This window comes from Rosa rugosa, chromosome 1 (assembly GCF_958449725.1).
Source record: "Rosa rugosa chromosome 1, drRosRugo1.1, whole genome shotgun sequence".
NCBI classification, from domain to species: Eukaryota; Viridiplantae; Streptophyta; class Magnoliopsida; order Rosales; family Rosaceae; genus Rosa; species Rosa rugosa.
The window spans coordinates 58,629,915-58,649,914 of NC_084820.1; the positions used below are offsets into that span (position 1 = coordinate 58,629,915).

At 42.1% G+C, this 20,000-nt stretch overlaps 2 protein-coding genes across 2 annotated transcripts; one reads left to right on the forward strand and one right to left on the reverse strand.

Annotated features, from left to right (window-relative positions):
• The first annotated feature begins 10,771 nt into the window (after positions 1-10,771).
• On the forward strand, positions 10,772-12,984 carry LOC133725721 (GDSL esterase/lipase At2g42990-like). The gene is made up of 3 exons (XM_062153086.1): positions 10,772-11,474; positions 11,700-12,189; positions 12,360-12,984. The coding sequence occupies exons 1-3, from the start codon at positions 11,109-11,111 to the stop codon at positions 12,551-12,553; spliced, it is 1,050 nt and encodes a 349-aa protein (XP_062009070.1). The 5' UTR covers positions 10,772-11,108; the 3' UTR covers positions 12,554-12,984.
• On the reverse strand, positions 12,650-14,895 carry LOC133725720 (4-hydroxyphenylpyruvate dioxygenase). Its single transcript, XM_062153085.1, has 2 exons — positions 13,463-14,895; positions 12,650-13,102 (listed from the first exon to the last, which is right to left on the reverse strand). Exons 1-2 carry the CDS (start codon positions 14,587-14,589, stop codon positions 12,916-12,918), a joined length of 1,314 nt encoding a protein of 437 aa, XP_062009069.1. The 5' UTR covers positions 14,590-14,895; the 3' UTR covers positions 12,650-12,915.
• Between the last annotated feature and the right edge of the window lie 5,105 nt (positions 14,896-20,000).

The window sequence follows — 20,000 nt, forward strand, 5'->3', positions numbered from 1 at the left end:
TGTTTCGCCGGAGAGAAAGAGAGAGAGAGAGAGGCAAAGGAGAGAATCGGAGATCTGGTTCCAGTCCGCGTCGTGCATCAGAGATCCAGTTCGTGCGTCGGAGATCCAGTCGCAAAACGGCGTCGTATGTCGTGCGTCGGAGATTCAGTTCTGATCGCCGACGTGACGGTGGAGAGGAGTATTTCACCGGAGACAGAGGGGGAGAGAGAAAGAGAGAGAGTTTAGAATTCTTTTTTTGTAATTGCGAAGAGATATGAGAAATTTTTGTTTGTTATAAGGTGGATGGGCAAAATTGTCATTGCTGAAAATAATTTGGGTGTGAAATGGCCTTATTTGTACAAAAAATAATAGGTGGCCTTATGGCTAATTAAAGTTTCAAAGTGACACTTATGAGTAATTTTCTAAAAAAAGAAGTCAGTCCCACAATTTGGCTTACCAAAATTGAGTCCAAATTTGGCCTACAAAATTTGAACAGGCCAAATATTTTTCTTGGTCCTTGGGAAATGGCCTACGATGGGAAGAAGTTTTAGGTCATAAATGGAAATATGGCCTACCGTGGGAGATGGCCTTACACCAATATATGGGGCACTTGTACATTTTCCTGGCTTGGTTTTCCGGACTTTTCCCAATTAGTACAAACACTAACACTACCAACAACAACTTGATTATATATATTCCGACAATCGTAAGAACCTTCATCATGGTCAAGACTTTCCGGCCGGGAGGTTAACCTATACGTGGCCGGACCGTTCTGTAATAGCTGAATTCCTCCCGACTTAGATTACCCTTGAAGCTTTAGGCCTCAATCCAACCATGCATACATACTGTACATGCATTGTCCTCAGGTTTTGCTATGGAGTTTGCTTTGCTTCTGCAGCAACTAGCTATGATAATGCCAATTCTAATGTCGTAGCAAGTAATTATGAAACAAACTTGGAGTTTCTAAAGCGTGATCTTGATCGATCAACTTTTGTTGATACATTAATCAAAGATTTTGAAGCAATATGTCGCATATTAGAGGCATTCTTTGGCACATACATGTTAAACAAAACTTGTTTCTTTGACTAATTTTTACAGCTGGTAGCTATCATACTAAGAACTTGCAACAAAAGGCTAGGTCTCTCCATCAATCTATCATATCCTTAATTGAAAGTGTTAGAAGTCGGTAAGACCTTAGATGGACGGTGGTTAATATCTACATGTTTTTCATATAGCTATTTTGAACTTTGCATATAACTAGGAAGATTTCTTTGAGCTTCTCATCATTGCATTCACGTACATAGCATAAGTCAATTAGTATAAGTTTTATCATAGACAAAGCTATAAGTTTTACCACAGACATAGCACCAGGACATAACCTTTTAGTGCTTAATTTGTCTGATCGATCTTTTCTAGTCTTGTGCCTATATAAGGCAACTACATGTTGTATGTTTAGATCATTTAAATATCAAGAAATATGATCGGTCAAGAGAATGATATTCTTCCTCATATCTTATCAAAAAGATTAGCTCTCTACTACTATACTATTATTAATACTTGTGATTTGATAAGCTCTCTATCATACCTTTGACAAGGTGAACATCTTGAGTAATTATCTTAAGCAAGCCCTGTTGGCGAAACCCAAATTCATCGGCTGAATTGTTGAGTAGCGCAATGATGCGAGGATGGTTGATAAGCTTGATCGGCATCCATAGTTTCTCCATGAGATCATCTTCATCCCCTTGTTTCCCCACAAGCACTGGGACATGACCTTTGCGAATCACCTTATTACCTGATCTCTCCATTGTCTCAGTACTGCTGGTAATGAACTTCACATAGGCTGATAAACAAGAGCATGCAGCAGCTACTTCTCATTTTAATTTCCAACTCGATTGTCTTGATCGAACATGAACTTGAATTTGTCAGTTGCAATTTAGGCATCGTTTTCATCTTCTATTTATAACAAGATATTAAACACCAACACATATAAATAAATAATAGTCCAGCTTTCTAAATAATCCTTTATTCCCTTTCAAATCGTAGGAAATTACTTACTTGGTCAAACTCATACATCAGTAAAGTTTAGTAATTAATTGTTGATTTTAAAGGAGGTTCGAATTCTATAATGCATGCATGATGATATTGAAATTCAGTAGTACTGCACTGTATGTCGACGGAGTACAACAAAAATAATTTTAGTACTCCATCTTATCCATTATCATATATCAATAATTTTTTTTTCTGAAAGGATCATATATCAATATTAATTGGTCTAAGCTTTGGTCGATCTGGAGAACAAATTTATATATATGTTGTAGTATACATGAAATTGTGGTAAAACTATTATGTCTATATCATGTAAATAGCATTATTATGGCTATGTATGATAGCACTTAAGAGTGGAGAAGTTTGGTATCAATCATGTTAATGTTATGTATGAAAGCACTTAAGTAAATGGATGATATTAAATGTAATAGTGGTAAGAGTAATGGAATGTAATAGTATTACTCCATGCTTTTTATCCCTATATAAACCCTCCATTGTGAGAAGAATAAACACACCAATTCACTCTTCATTCTCTCCATCTAAACTCTCTCCCTCTCTCTGTTAGTTTACGATTTTCCTTAAACACGTTATCAGCACGAAATTGCTCTAGAATTAGAATCGAAATTGTCAAAATAGAGGAAGTTCATAATCCGATCAAAGCCATTTTTCCAAACCTACAAAAAACCTCCAAAACCTAGTACATATCAAAGCCCTTGATTCAAGAAGCCCAGAACCGGTTTCAGAACCGCCAGAACCGGCTGGAAACCGCCAGAACCGGCTGCCGGAAGTTTTGAACCGCTGCCGGACCGCTGTCGAGTTCTGCCAGACTGCTGCCGAGACCTGCCGAGCAGCTGCGCAGAAGCTGCCGAGAAGCCCTGCCGAGACCTGCCGAGCAGCTGCGCAGAAGCTGCCGAGAAGCCCTGCCGAGACCTGCCGAGAAGCTGCCGAGCGAGCCCTGCCGAGTCCTGTCGAAAGCTGCCGAGACCTGCCGAGTGCATCTGCCGAGCCCCTGCCGAGCCCCTGCTGCGCAGCTGCCGAACAGCTGCCGAAGCACCTGCCTAGCACCTGCCGAGCTGCTGCCTAGCAGCTGCCGAGCTGCTGCCTAGCAGCTGCCAAGTTGCTGCCTAGCATCTGTCGACACTTTTCCGACAACTTTCCGACGACTTTTCCGGCGACTTTCGGGACACTTTTCCGGTGACTTTCCGACGACTTTTCCGGCGACTTTCGGGACATTTTTCCGACAACTTTCCGGCGACTTTCGGGACACTTTTCCGGCGACTTTCCAAGCCATTTTCCGGCGACTTTCCGGAAGCTTTTGGGCAACTTTTTCTGTCATTTCCGACAACACTATTTCAAGGTATTCTTTACTAAAAGTTCCCGCTTTTGAGTTTTTATTTATTTTTCTCCTCCTTTTTCTTTTTGGGAACTTACAATTAAAAAGCGGAATTATAGAAATTCACGCTAAACGAACTAAGAGCGTTCGTAGTCAATGAACTAAGAGTGTTCATAATATTCGGACTAGGAGCGTCCGCAAGCATCGACTTATGACCCTATTAAACATCATTGTTTCGGTCTAATCCAAATATTCTTGGAAATTGATTTCTTGGTAGCATAGCTCGGAAATCTTATTGTTTTAGTTTTTCGTGGAAGTTTTAAACTCCGAAACTAATGCATCTTTTTCTTCTTATATTTCAAGGATGTCGAATGAACCTAGACTCGAATTTCAAATCCTTGACTCAACTGGTTCGGATTACCATAGTTGGAAAACTGACGTTGAGAACCACCTCACATCAAAAGGGATATTGCCCATAATCCAGGAACCAAACGCGGGCCTTGTGTTCCAACGAACACCCATAAAGCATGCACAAGCAATTATCTTGATGCGACGCCATATGGACAAAGCACTCAGATTAGAGTATATGTCCATCAAAGATGCAAGGGACCTATGGGTGGCGCTAGAAGAGCGCTTTGATAATATCCAAGATTCCCTCCTCCCTGACTTGAAGGTTCAATGGAACAATATACGCTTCTCCGACTTCAAGTCTGTTGCTGAATACAATTCAGAAGCTCTTCGGCTAAAAGCCATGCTGAAGTTCTGTGGAAAACCTCTCACAGAAGAAGAGCTAATTGAGAAGACTCTCTCCACCTTCCCCGTCGCAGCAATTATACTATCAAAGCAATATCGCACTGAATTTAATGCTGGACGACTTACGAAGTTCAATGAGCTTATCAATATTTTGTCGGTGTTGGAGAAGCACGACAATATCCTTGTGAAGAATTATAATTCAAGGCCCGTAGGAACCAAAAGCGTTCATGAGGCAAATTATAATGTACCCAAGAAAGGGCGCAAGGAGCGGTACCCTACTAATAAGGGGCATGTATACCCTAATAACAGGGGACATGACGGACGAATGGGTCCATACAACCGCCCCAATAAGGAAGGAAACCGCAACTTTGGAGCGGGCACACGTGGTGGCAATTCCACACGTGGGAAAAGAGAATATAACAACACCATGGGCCGTAACACTGTGGGCCGTGGAGGTCGCATAATACGCCGTGGTAGTAGCAGCAACAACCCGCCTAGGGAATATCCACAACGTGCACCTCAAATAAAGAAAGTCAACCACAATGACATGTGTCATAGGTGTGGATCAATCGAGCATTGGTTTAAGCAATGCCAAGCAAGTACTCAACTAGCTGCACGCTACAAGGAGTACAGGGAAATGAGGGAGCAAGAAGCTCACCTTGCTGAAGAAGAAAATGGTGAAGATGTTATTCTCACCATAAAAGACTTCAAAGCTGAAAATGAAGAGCACGAGGATGCCGCAGACTTTGATTAAAATAGTCTTTTCTATTTTCCAATAAAACGGCAAATGTGCCTTAGTCAAATAACAATTGAATTGACTCTTTCTCATGTGGCGTACCCAATGAAGTATGATGTCTAGGCAAGTAATTGAGATCGGGGTACTTAAGCGAGCCTCGCTCCACCAACATCTCTCTACTTACCTGGTCATATTTTATTGGAATTACCAAACGGATTGAGCAATTACAATTTGTATAAAGTTTGATTTTATATTGGAATAAACTTTGGAAACTTTGATGTAATCATTGACTATTTTCCCTATTAATAAAGTATCGCATTACCAATGTCATTGACATGTGTTAATATTCCGAACTTTATTTCTTCAGTATGTCTTCGGGAGAATTGGAATGCCTTCTTGATAGTGGCACCACACATACTATATTACGACATAGGCAATTATTCTTATGGATGACGCCTAGTCAATCTTCAGTGACCACGATGGCAGGACCATCTCAATTGATTCATGGTCGTGGACCAGCTCAATTTCTATTGCCGAATGGCACAAATATTAATGTCGCCGAAGCTTTATATGCTCCAAGGGCTGGAAGAACCCTATTAAGTTTTAAAGATATAAGAGCCAATGATTTTCATGTGAAAACACATTGTGAGAATGGACAAGAGTTCCTTTACATCACCTCTAATAACTACGGAAATACACGAGTATTAGAGAAACTCATGTGTCGCTCTAGTGGATTGTACGCAACCACTATTAGAGTCATTGAATCCAACCATGTCATGAATGAAAATTTATGGGATTCCGACACATACAAACTTTGGCACGACCGTTTGGGACACCCAGGTCGAGATATGATGCTCCGTATATTAAAAACTTCACACGGACATCCATTCTTTAAAACAAAAGGAAGTACGAACCAAAGAAAGGTTCAAAGAATTACTTCTGAAGCATATCATTCGTTTTGCAAAGCTTGCTCTTTAGCAAAAATAGGATCGAGACCATCCTATGCAAAAGACATTAAAGAAAATATACCATTCTTGCAAAGAATACAAGGTGATATCTGTGGACCTATACATCCAACTTGCGGACCATTTAGATATTTTATGGTGTTGGTTGATGCATCGACACGTTGGTCACATGTCATGCTCTTATCCACAAGAAATGCTGCATTTGCTAAACTCCTAGCACAAATCATTAAGTTAAGGGCTCACCACCCTGATCATCCTATTAAGTCAATTCGTCTTGACAATGCTGGGGAATTTACATCAAAAACTTTTGATGATTATTGCATGTCCATTGGGATCGAGGTTGAACATCCTGTCCCTCATGTACATACCCAAAATGGTCTCGCAGAAGCTGCCATTAAAAGACTTCAAATGATTGCTAGGGCATTGGTTATGCGCACCAATCTCCCTATTTCTGCTTGGGGCTATGCAATATTACACGCAGCTGTGCTTATTCGTCTAAGGCCCACTGCCACCCAACCTTTTTCTGCGTCCCAGATGGTAACTGGGTATGAGCCTAATATCTCACATTTACGCATATTTGGGTGTGCAGTCTATGTGCCAATTGCGCCACCACAGCGCACTAAAATGGGTCCTCAAAGACGATTAGGCCTTTATGTTGGCTATGACTCTCCAACCATAATCCGCTACATAGAACCCTTGACAGGTGATCTATTTACCGCTAGATTTGCGGATTGTCACTTTGATGAGACAGTCTTCCCGCCTTTAGGGGGAGACATGAACACTAATGTTCATCAAAAAGGACAGGAATTGTCGTGGTTTGTCCCCACTTTGTCCCATCTTGATCCCCGAACCGCACAATCTGAAAAAGAAGTGCAGAGAATTCTCGATCTTCAGAATGTAGCAGAATCGATGCCTGATGCGTTTTCTGATATCGCTAAAGTGACGAGATCACACATACCTGCTGCAAATATACCTGCAAGGATTGATGTCCCTAAAAGACATAATGCCATCTCAAAAATACATGAGAATGGCGCCAACGTTCCCTCTATGGGTGACACATTGGCTAGGCCCATGGCTCCTGCCAGGAAGCGCGGGAGACCTGTAGGTTCGATGGATTCTCGCCCAAGAAAGAAAGCGAGTTTGGCACAAAATAATCCATTAATCATAGATATGAATAATCCATCTCACGAGAATATTCCGGATTATGGTTATGTCCAAGAGACATCATTGGGGGACGCTCCAATGTCAGAACCAACTCCAGAGAATAGAGAAATCTACATAAATTACAATAGTGTACATGAGATGATGGATAGAAATTCTATGGCAATTGATGATGCGTTTGCATATCATGTTGCAAAAGGAATCATAGAATATGATGATATCGAGCCTCGCTCTGTTGAAGAATGTCAACGAAGAGCGGATTGGCCTAAATGGAAAAATGCGATCCAGACTGAATTGGATTCACTAACAAAGAGACAGGTATTTGGGTCTATAATGCTGACACCACCAAATATAAAGCCTGTTGGCCATAAATGGGTCTTTGTTAGAAAGCGTAATGAGAAAAATGAGGTGATGAGATATAAAGCCCGCCTTGTGGCACAAGGTTTCTCACAACGCCCTGGAATCGACTACGAGGAGACATACTCTCCCGTAATGGACATTATAACGTTCCGCTACCTTGTCAGTTTGGTAGTTTCCGAAAAACTTGACATGCAGCTTATGGATGTGGTTACAGCATATCTCTATGGGGATCTAGATTCAGAGATATATATGAAGGTTCCTGATGGACTTCAATTACCAAAATCAAGTGGCTCTAAACCACGGAGCGCGTTTTCAATAAAATTAAGACGCTCACTATATGGATTGAAACAATCCGGACGGATGTGGTATAACCGTCTAAGTGACTACTTGATTGGAAAGGGATATGTTAACAATGAAATATGCCCTTGCGTGTTCATTAAAAGAACAAGTTCCGGATTTGCAATTGTAGCAGTTTATGTCGATGACATGAACCTAATTGGAACTCTAGATGAGTTAAAAGAAACTGCTAAATATTTGGAATCCGAGTTTGAGATGAAAGATCTTGGGAAAACACGGTTTTGCCTCGGAATAGAGCTCGAGCACCGTAGTGATGGGATTATGATCCATCAGTCAGCATATACTCAAAAATTACTAAGGCGCTTTAATGAAGATAAAGTAAAGCCTGTAAGTACTCCCATGATCGGCCGAAGTCTTGAGCCCACAAAAGATCCGTTTCGTCCAAGGGATGAGGACGAAGAATTATTAGAGGCTGAAGTACCCTATCTAAGTGCGATAGGCGCATTATTGTATTTAGCTCAATGCACAAGACCGGATATCTCATTCGCAGTGAACTTGTTAGCTCGACATAGTTCTGCGCCAACACGCCGCCATTGGATTGGCATAAAGACAATCTTTCGATACTTAAAGGGTACGATTGATATGGGCTTGTTTTATCCCTACAAAGAGAAAAGAAAAGACGGAAGCATGAGATCAGACCCCATGAGGCAAAAAGCCACCTTCCGTAATGTAGACGCCGGCGACACCATCAATGGTGACCGACGTTCTCCTCCTCCCCTCCATCAAAATAAAAATAATGTTTTGATGGGATTTGCTGATGCGGGGTATCTCTCTGACCCCCATAAAGGTCGCTCCCAAACAGGTTATGTCTTTACCATGGGAAGCACGGCGATATCTTGGAGATCTACAAAACAGACCCTTGTTGCTACTTCCTCAAATCATGCAGAGATTATTGCTCTACATGAAGCTGTGCGTGAATGCATATGGCTAAGGTCTATAAATAGACACATTCGAGGAACTTGTGGTTTGAAGTTTACCACAGATAAACCTACATGCATTTACGAAGATAATGCAGCTTGTATTGAGCAAATGAAATTAGGTTTCATCAAGGGTGACAATACTAAACATATATCACCGAAATTCTTCTACAATCAGCAACAGCAAACACTTCTAAACATTGAAGTAAATCAAATCCGATCAGAGGATAATGTAGCGGACTTATTTACTAAGTCGCTACCAAAAACCCCTTTCGAGAAGCATGTGAAGAGCATCGGATTAAGAAGGTTATCCGAACTCCCATGATCTTCAGGGGGAGAATAAATCAGGGGGAGTATCTAGAAACATACTCCACACTTAATGCGCGTTGCACTCTTTTTCTCCTTCGACCAAGGTTGTTTTTTCCCACAGGGTTTTATTACTTGGCAAGGTTTTTAACGAGGCAATTTCGAAGCGCACGGCTTAGACAAATACTATCGACATGAAATATCCAAGGGGGAGTGTTGTAGTATACATGAAATTGTGGTAAAACTATTATGTCTATATCATGTAAATAGCATTATTATGGCTATGTATGATAGCACTTAAGAGTGGAGAAGTTTGGTATCAATCATGTTAATGTTATGTATGAAAGCACTTAAGTAAATGGATGATATTAAATGTAATAGTGGTAAGAGTAATGGAATGTAATAGTATTACTCCATGCTTTTTATCCCTATATAAACCCTCCATTGTGAGAAGAATAAACACACCAATTCACTCTTCATTCTCTCCATCTAAACTCTCTCCCTCTCTCTGTTAGTTTACGATTTTCCTTAAACAATATATTAGAACTTCATATATATCTTAAATAGCTAGTAAGGCGTGGATAGCCCATTCTTTGATGGAGATCATTGGATATTTCAAGCCGTTTTTCTCCATGTTTCATGCCGGACTGCAGCAGCATTGAACAAGCTTTTGTGAGTAACTGATAATTAATCGAAAAAATAACAATGCATTACGTAAATTAGAATGCAAGAGAGGATAGCTTAATTATCTCCTGGAAAAACAGCTTCCAAGAACCTTTAGCCAATCTAGCCAAGAGCCCCTCACGTTCTACTCATCCTACTATGATTTTTCGTATCCAAATCAGTCGTTCCCCTTCTAGTAGTGCATATAAGTCTGCAACAAGCACCATAACAATTTTCAGATTTTAGGCCAGTAATCTTCCAAGTGCACTATGTCAATCTACAATTTGTTGCATGATTATTGAAACTGTAGTCCTTGATCTCTTATTTAGATATTACATCCGATTCTTAAGACTTGTTAAAACACTTACCTAAGTCAATATGATAAGGTTAATGTAGCATACATCTACTAGAAAAACCGTGATTGGGTTGAGATCTGATCAGTCCTGGATAAAAGGAACTGAATTCAGTCCCTTATACGCCGTCAATACGGATGCAGCTACTGATTAGAAGTACACAACGTACGTTCAATTTCTTAAATGGAGCTAACAATTAAATTAAACAGGGAGCATAATCAGCAATTTAACAACATTATCAGGGCATTGTATAAGCACATATCAGAGGTAGAAGCAGTTAGATGTTGGAAGCTGGAACCTCCCTTTTCATATCTAGGCTATTTTCAAACAGTTGTCTTTTCAGCTTTAGAATTGCGTGCTCTACCTGTAATGAAATAAGAAAGGTAATTAATGTTCTGTAATGAAATAACACTTTAACATTAACAGCAACATATAATTAACTCATGATATAATTCACAATATTGATAACATACCCCAGGAATTAAAAGCTGTAGTACCATCTATGTTATTAGAGCAACTACTTTCTTCATATCAGAGGACATGCAAGATCACAATATTACAGCAATGAAGAGATGCCAGCAATTGGTCATAAATGGCATCCAACCACACCCCGTAATAGGATCCCAATAATAATGCAATGTAACATTTTTGCTGGTAATGAAAGCGCTTTCTTTTTTTAATATCCTCACCCCCTCAGTACTGGAGGCCTGGAGGAATTGAACACACCTTTGACCTTTCCATGTATCAAAATGACCTGCAACTTCATCTACTACATTTATGGGATCATAAATACCAACAAAATCAGATAGCAACTGACATGGATGGCCGTTGCAGACTTGCCCATTGGTACTTCAACGGCCATCATTCACTTTTTACTCCCGTCTTTTTTCATCAAAAGCGTATGATTGCAGAAATCCAGGCATTCACTGAATTTACTACTGCGGAATCATTATGTTGTCCGTTTTCCTTAAACCCTATACCCCGTAATGCCAGTCAGTACCTACTAGCTTGGTGCTGCAATTAAGAGCAGAACTGCCCACCAAACTTTCTCATTGATTTCCCAAATTTTCAATTCTTCCATGAAATGAATACATAAACTAAAAGTTAAGTTTCCTTTCTTACTCAGAAAACCGTTATTGGATTACATTCTATTTCCGGTCAAGAGTGAGACACAGCAAAATGGCAAACTTGTTGATTCCTTGGCTATTTTTAGTTCAAACACTAACAGTTGTTGCCAAATCCAGAGCTAAAGTTCCAGCAGTCATAGTGTTTGGAGATTCCTCCGTTGATTCAGGTAACAACAACTTCATTCCAACAATTGCCAGGAGCAACTTTCCACCTTATGGTCAAGATTTTCCGGGAGGCCAAGCCACCGGGCGGTTCTGCAACGGCCGAATTCCTCCTGACTTGATCTCCGAAGCTCTAGGCCTCAAGCCAACCATACCTGCATACTTGGATCCAATGTATAGCATCTCAGATTTTGCTGTAGGAGTTTGCTTTGCTTCTGCAGGGACTGGCTATGATAATGCCACTTCTGAAGTTGCTGTAAGTAATCCAATTAACTAGTATTTGATAATTCCTGCACTTGATTTCTTTGTTGATAAAATTTCCAGCTACGGAAGTGTTTACACTTTACACTGATATACTAATCCATTATGTCGGCTGGGGTTTATGTATACTGTTATCGGTAGAATCTTTAGGATTTTCTATCAATTTAATGAGAATACAGCTGCACTATTTTTCTTGTTAACACTGGTATCTTTGTTGCAGGATGTGATTCCATTGTGGAAGGAAGTGGAGTATTACAAGGAGTACCAGCAGAAATTAAAAGCCTACCTTGGAGATAGGAAGGCAAAGAAAATACTAAGTGAGGCTTTGTATTTGATTAGCTTAGGAACAAATGACTTCATGGAAAACTATTATACACTCCCAAACCGACGATTGCAGTTTACCGTGAAGCAATATCAGGATTTTATTATAGGACTTGCTGCCGATTTTGTGAAGACAATATATTCTTTAGGGGCAAGGAAGATGTCCCTGACAGGGGTTCCTCCAATGGGGTGTTTGCCACTGGAAAGAGCAACAAATATTATGGAAGACCATGCTTGTATGGAGGAATACAACAACGTCGGTTTGGAATTTAATGGCAAGTTAAAGGGTTTGGTGGCAAAGCTGAACAGGGAGCTTCCTGGTCTTGATGTGGTATTTGCAGATGCATATAACCTCTTGTTGCAAGTCATAAAAAGGCCTTCTGTTTATGGTAAGTTTTGACTTAAAATTCTCAAATGACTGGTTCTGTTAGGCTATTAACCGCAAGTTTTAACTTGGACCTGAGTTTCACTTCTAAAATGTTTGCATTTATCAAATCTGTCTATGGCTTTTTATTTCTCAGTTCCCTTAAAGTGATAATAAGTTTTCCTTTGATGACAGGATTTGAGGAATCAAGAACTGGGTGCTGCGGCACTGGGAGGTTTGAGATGAGTTTCCTATGTGATCCGCATAGTCCATTTACATGCCAAGATGCAGATAAGTATGTGTTTTGGGATGCCTTTCATCCTTCAGAGAAAACCAATCGAATGATCACAGATCATCTACTCAAAACTTCTTTAGCAAAGTTTCTTTGATCCTGTTTCTAAAGTGTAATGTGCGACATTATGTTACTATTCTGGGACCATCTCCCATAGTAATTGAATTTTCATTCCACAGACTCAAGATTTCACTAGAGGAAGTTAATATATGGACTTTTATTCATCTTTGAAATATTTTACATACATGACCAGAATGGGCACCCAGTTCATCAATAATATACTTCATAGAGTACAATGCAGGTCATTGTACATAATTCAATAGGTACCAACCATGAAGCTTGTCATACACGACAGGGCACTTGCTTATACACCAACCTTAAAGACTAATGAGTACAAGTTACAACCAACCTGGCTTCAGCAACTACCTTATTTATACAGCACCATGGACAAACCTGAAATCACGCAGCTGCCGGCTCTGCAATTTGCCTGGCTTCAAGTGTCTTCTCGTATTCTTCAATGGACTTGAAGAGCTCCGAAAAGTTACCCTTGCCGAACCCACCACATCCACCCTTCTGGTAAACCTCCCCTTTATCATTCTTAAGCATGCACCCAACTCTCTGTATGATCTCTATGAATATCGTCGGCCTGTCCATTCAAAATGAAAACCGATTAACTCAACCTGATTTGATTTGTGAGATATCTTTTTGTTGTCAATTTCCTTTTCTAACATGAAAAGGCATAACCACATCCCAAACAAGTGGCCAAAATGCCATGAATACCTTTGCCACAAAACTAGTTATGACACCATAATTCCAAAAACCAAATGGACCCAAATTTAGTTCAGTAGCATAACTTTCGTACAATCATGAAAAAGATCTTAGCAAGCACAGAAAGCTATCATCTTTATAGTCCTAACAGTCATTTATAGCAAAAGTGAAATAAATACCATTACCTTATACACAAAAACAAAAACTTCAACAAAGAAATGAAGAGAATGGCACATACCTATCTCCCACAGGCTTAGTGAAAATCTGAAGCAGAGTACCCTGGTCATCCCTATCAACCAAAATCCCCAACTCCTCACACTCCTTGATCTGCTCATCCGTCAACACATTGCCGGCCCTCTTCTTCAAATTCCGGTAATACGTCGGCGGCGGCGCCGGCATGAAGTCGAATCCTCCGATTCCGCTGCGTTGCCTCATCTCCCTCAAGGTCCTGAATATGTCTCCGCTGACCAGAGCCAGGTGCTGGAGTCCGGCGCCTTCGTTGTGCTCCAGGTACGTCTGAATCTGGCTCTTCCTCTTCGTCCCGTACACCGGCTCGTTCATCGGAAGCAGCACCGTCTCGTCATTGTTGGCCAGAACGACGGAGTTCAGTCCGCTCTCGCTCGTCCCGACGTCCTCCGCCGTGAACTCCGCGAACTCGTGGAACCCGGTGAAGCCTTTCACGTAGGCCACGGCGGCGGAGAGGTCGGGGACGTTGCCGACGGCGTGGTCGAGGCGGCGGAGGCCGAAGTCGAGGGGGAAGGAGGAGGGGACCGGCTCGAACCCGGGGAGGAACCACGAGTCCGGGTTCGGGTCGGAGAGCTGGGCCGGGTCTTTGTAGCTTACATACCGCAAAACGACGTCGCCGTAGAGTTGGACCTCGGCGATTGTGACGCGGTTGTCGAGGAGAATCGGTTGGGACGCGGGTTTAGCGCCGTGGGAGACGCTGGCGTGGAAAGCGAGGTCGGCGTCGGAAACCTCGATAGCGATGGCGCGGACGCCGAGGCCGTGTTTGGCGGAGAAGGCGCGTGAGGAGGAGTGATCGAAGGTGGGGATAGAGGCGGTGGAGGCGGGCCGGGTCGGGTCGGAGAGGGTGGGGGAGTAAGGGGCGGTGAAGAGGAAGGAGAGGTCGCCGGAGCGGAGGAGATAGGAGGCGTGGGTTTGGTTGCCAGTGGAGAGGTCAGACTTAGCTACCATGGGCATGCCGAGGCCCCAGGAGAAGCGGAGGGCGGCGTTGGTGGCATCGGTGCACCAGTACTCGATGTGGTGGAAGCGGTTGACCTTGAAGCGATCGGAGCGGGGGTTGGACCGGACGAAGTTGGAGAATCCGACGAGGTTGGACTTGTTCTGGGTTTCGGCGAGGCCCATTGTGATGGTGTGCTGATGATGGGTGTGGTGAGGTCCGTGAGGATATAGTTAGTGATGTGGAGACTGAGAGTGGACTTGGAGGGAAGTCCACGTGGCCGGGTATGGGTGGTGGTGAGGAGGGGTTTTCAGTGACGCAACTCCATACCGGCTAGGGTATATAGTTTTCATGAAAGAAGAAAAATTGAAGTTTGAGACTCGATGTTAAAGACAAAGATGGTTGATGGGGAAGAAGAAACAGATTGTTTTCTATTGAGCTCTCGTGGCTAAATTGCGTTCACATGTCAAAACATGCCTCTCATATCTTCCGAGAGGGCAATTACATGGCAGATAAGCTTGACCGGCCGGGTGTGGGTGGTGATTAGGATTTAGGAGGGGCACGCAACTCCATACCGGCTAGTTTTGTTTTCATTGAAGAAAGAAATATTGAAGTTTGAGACTTTTTTGTGTTTTTGGGATCCCTAAAGAACCAGAGCCTTTCATTTTGGTCCGCACTCGCACCCTTGCTCTAAGGCTTTGTTTGGTTCACGGAAATGAAAGTAATTCCTTTGTCTTTTCTATGAGAAGTAAAATAAAATTTTTAAAGAACTTTCCGTTCCGATATTTAGTAACATAAGGAAAGTTAGTCAGAAATTTGTTAAAATGTTTATAATTAATACAATAAAATAATGTGTTGTGAGTAATAAATGCAAGGAAAGAATGGGGGAAAGTGATTCTTTTGGAGTATGGAAGGAACCATTTTCCCCTCTATTTTCCTTTGCTTCAGGAAAGTATTTCTTTTCCTTTTGCATCCCAAACACAAGAAAGGAACAACTTTCCTTTCCTGATACTTACTTTCCGTGAACCAAACGAGGCCTAAAAGGACTTCCCAAAATGTTTTGAACACCCAAAACACTCTAAATCTCTGATTAGATTTTTGCACACAGTCTGGTTTGGGTCCCCAAAATGACTTGGGCCAAAAATTAATTTGGGCACCTTGACAGGTCTGGGTCGACAATTTGCTTTAGACACCCCACCATGAAATGGCAGCTCTGCACTTGTAACCATCATGTTCGCTACCCGTATCAGACCCGCCGCCGCACGTCCTCCACGAGGTGCAGAGCCTTTCTCCGTCACCTCGACCTGATTCCTTCTGCAATTGTCCCATCGAAAGATCGATGGCGGCAAAACCACTATCCACAGTACGGTGAGACACGCATGTGCAGAATGAAAACTTCATTCTCGATTCTACGAGAATTTTTATGAAAGCCTTTCATTTGCTTCTCTTTGATGGAAGTTTTATTTACCCAGAATGTATCCTATTGCGTAATTATTCTTCTGATGACCGATTCAACCTCTGATCAGAAAGATATACCTTGGTTATATTTCATCTCTTCAACAAGTTTAGTAATGAGCATAACGGCCCTATTGTTCCGATGGAGAGAAGAACCTATGATTAGCTTTTCAGGAATATGTATTATTTCTAGCATTACTTTCTGGTGAACCTCAATGAAGAAAATTTATTAAAAAGAGAAAAAAAATACATTCGCATGTGGGACATAAATCTTATCAAAACAAAAACAAAAACACCAATAACGAGGTACAAGAGAAATAACCTTATTTCTACAAGCCACTCAAACAAATAACTAACAAAAACATAAATTACAAACAATTAACAGAAAAAGAAACTAAGAAGACCTAACCAACTACAACAAGAAATAATAATCCTACAAAAGGAATTATTTCCTGCATTTGGTAGTATCATACTATCATGAAAAAGATCTTAGCAAGCAAAGAAAGCTATCATCTTTACGGTCCTAAACTCCTAATACCCAAAATAAAAACCATACACAAACAAACTTTAACAAAGAATATTTAAAAAACAAAAACTTTAACAAAGAAATGAAGAGAATGGCACATACCTATCTCCCACGGGCTTTGTGAAAATCTGAAGCAGAGTCCCCTGGTCATCCCTATCAACCAAAATCCCCAATTCCTCACACTCCTTGATCTGCTCATCCGTCAACACATCGCCGGCCCTCTTCTTCAAATTCCGGTAATACGTTGGCAGCGGCGACGGCATGAAGTCGAATCCTCCGATTCCGCTTCGCTGCCTCATCTCCCTCAAGGTCCTGAATATGTCTTTCGTGACCAGAGCCAGGTGCTGGACTCCGGCGCCTTGGTTATGCTCCAGGTACGTCTGAATCTGGCTCGTCCTCTTCGTCCCGTACACCGGCTCGTTCATCGGAAGCAGCACCGTCTCGTCATTGTTGGCCAGAACTGCCGAGTTCAGTCCGCTCTCGCTTGTCCCTATGTCCTCCGCCGTGAACTCCAAGAACTCGTGGAATCCGGTGAAGCTTCTCAGGTAAGTCATGGCGGCGGAGAGGTCGGGAACGTTGCCAACGGCGTGGTCGAGACGGCGGAAGCCGAAGTCTAGGGGGAAGGAGGAAGGGACCGGCTCGAACCCGGGGAGGAACCACGTGTCCGGGTTCGGGTCGGCGAGCTGGGCTAGGTCTTTGTAGCTTACGTACCGCAAAACAACGTCGCCGTAGACATGGACCTCGGCGATTGTGACGCGGTTGTCGAGGAGAATGGGTTGGGACACGGATTTAGCGCAGTGGGAGACGCTGGCGTGGAAGGCGAGGTCGGCGTCGGCGACCTCGACGGCGACGGCTCGGACGCCGAGGCCGTGTTTGGTGGAGTGGTCGAAGGTGGGGACGGAGGCGGTGGAGGTGGGCCGGGTCGGGTGGGATATGGTTGGGGAGTAAGGGGCGGTGAAGAGGAAGGAGAGGTCGCCGGAGCGGAGGTGATAGGAGGCGTGGGTTTGGTTGCCAGTGGAGAGGTCAGACTTGGCAACGTACCATGGGGATGCCGAGGCCCCAGGAGAAGCGGAGGGCGGCGTTGGTGGCGTCGGTGCACCAGAACTCGATGTGGTGGAAGCGGTTGACCTTGAAGCGGTCGGAACGGGGGTTGGATCGAACGAAGTTGGAGAATCCGACGAGCTTGAAGGGGTTCTCGGTTTCGTGGCCCATTGTCATTGTGTGCTGATGGTGTGGTGAGGTACGTGAGACTGTGAGAGGATATAAACAGTGTGATGTGGAGACTGCCAGTGGACTTGGAGGGAAATGAGTGTGCCGGATTGTGTTTATCTGGGGTGGCGACACGTGGCCCGGGTGGTGCTGATCCTACGTTTGAGTGACGACTGACGAACTCCACACCGGCCAGGGAATATACAATTCATAAAGAAGGACTTCTTTGTTTGGAGTTTTTTTGAATGAGAGAGGAAAATTCCCCCCAAATTTATTAATAAAAGAAAAAAGAAAAAATACTAACTAGATAGGGGGGACATGAACATAACCCCTCAAGTAAGAAAGTTGAAAGACACCTGACCAAACAACCAAGCAAAAACTGCCGAAAGCGAAAATTAGGAAGTCCCATAAAATCTCTATTCCAAAAAGAAGCAACAAAATCCGGGAGCGAGTCCCATCAAACCATAGTATCTGAAGTGAGACCAAAATTTGCAAGAGCATCTACAACTTGATCCCCTTCCCGAAATATATGAGAGCACCGGAATTGCATTTAAGAGATGCGGTGTAAGCAATTACCCCATTCCACTCGAATTTGCCAAGGCACCAAATTGGGTGATTTAAGAAAATGAAGAACTAAAGTTGAGTCAACCTCCAACCACACATGTTTCCAATCTCGAATCCAAGCTAGCTCAATTGCTTTAATAACCGCCATTACCTCAGCTGCCACTGAACTTGGAATGTCAAGATTAGAACAAAAGCCACCAAGAAATGTACCCTTGAAATCCCGAAACACACCACCATAGCCAGCCTGACCTGAGGCACTCCTCCAAGAGCCATCTGTATTAATTTTCACCCAACCCATTATAGGAGGGATCCAATTAACCTCAATGATAGAAGGAGCTCTACGTGGCCTGCATGTAGCCCCAAACCTTTTCAAAACAATTAGCTCTTGCACATTATTAAACATAGTACCTGAACCAAGCTTACTGGAAGCTAAGATCTGTCCATTAATTAATTGATATGCCTTGGGTAGCTCGACAATAATTCCATCATATTTTACCTTGTTTCTGAAGTGCCAGATACACCATAGCACCACCACAAATGATGCAAGCCAAAGTTCACGTAGTTGGGGACTACGAGTAGCCAACCCATGATGCAATATGTCCACAAGAGAACCATGAAGCCCACCCAAATCAAACAACTCTGCCATACGCCGCCAAATTGTTATCGCGAAGGAACAAGACAAAAAAATATGATCAACGGACTCACCGTGACTTCTTTGTTTGGAGTTTCTTAGATTTTTTTTTTTTTCGAAAAGAGAAAAAAGATTGCCAATTCGATGGGCGACAAGAAACATATTGTTTTCCTTTTCAAAAAAAAGAAACATATTGTTTTCTATTGAGAAGTGTCGAACCACACTCTACGGTTTGGCATTTGAATACTACCCCTACCCCTAGTCCTATGATTATGACCTATATCAGTATTTTAAGACCTCAAAGTCTTGATTATACATTTTTTGATTATTAGTTATTTTAACTAGGTTTTATATTTATTTAATTAATTTAGATAATCATTTAATTACAACATGAATTAAAAATGCGTGGTTACTCTCTCTGAATAGGTTGCGGTTGTTGTCTTCCGAAGGCAGCTTTGAAAATTTAGCTAAAAGAAACGGTTTTAAAGAAAAAGCTGTGGTTGGTGCGATGGACTTGTGCCAAGCTAGGGTTAGATATGGATATGACAGTGGTGGCATTGTGTTGGTCAACTATGATGTGGTCGACGGTAGATCCGAATTGACAGGGGTATGGAGGTCGATGGGATCCTGAAGTGCTAGCTCAACTAACGGCGCAAGAGGTGCAACGCGATGATAGTAGACACATTTTTCTAGCGTTCTCGAGGGGAATTTGTAGCTATTTACTGATCTTCAGTAACAAATGGTTAGCAAAATGATACTCCATAAAAAATTGAATTAAGACAGTGAATAGAAGATTAGTATCAGATCGATATTGCAGTCTCTTCTTCACTAATCTTCACTGTTGACAAAATAGATATTGTTACTGACCATCAGTAGCAAATACATTAAGATTAGTATATACTACATATTTGCATCCTCAATGACACAACATGAAATTGTTCATTGTACTATGGAAGAAACCCACAATAAAGTGAAATAAGCACCTTAATAACAAAGAAGAGAGATTCACTATTGCTATTGATCTTCAGTAACAAACGGTTAGTGAAATGATACTCCATAAGATTTTGTATATATGTTAAAATTTAGTTATTTTCTTGATGGGTTTTGACAAATTTTAACAGTTAACGCGAAACTTAATGGTTTGGTTTTGGTTTTAGTATCCTCGACACGTTATGTTAAAGTTTTGTTATTGTGTTCCAAGATAAATATAC

Coding starts and splice junctions, on each gene's coding strand:
- LOC133725720 (XM_062153085.1), bottom strand. CDS start 14,589: ATGGGCCTCGCCGAAACCCAGAACAAGTCCAACCTCGTCGGATTCTCC. Junction 13,103..13,462: donor ACTAAGCCTGTGGGAGATAG/GTATGTGCCATT, acceptor TTGAATGGACAG/GCCGACGATATTCATAGAGA.
- LOC133725721 (XM_062153086.1), top strand. CDS start 11,109: ATGGCAAACTTGTTGATTCCTTGGCTATTTTTAGTTCAAACACTAACA. Junction 11,475..11,699: donor ATGCCACTTCTGAAGTTGCT/GTAAGTAATCCA, acceptor TCTTTGTTGCAG/GATGTGATTCCATTGTGGAA. Junction 12,190..12,359: donor AAAAAGGCCTTCTGTTTATG/GTAAGTTTTGAC, acceptor CTTTGATGACAG/GATTTGAGGAATCAAGAACT.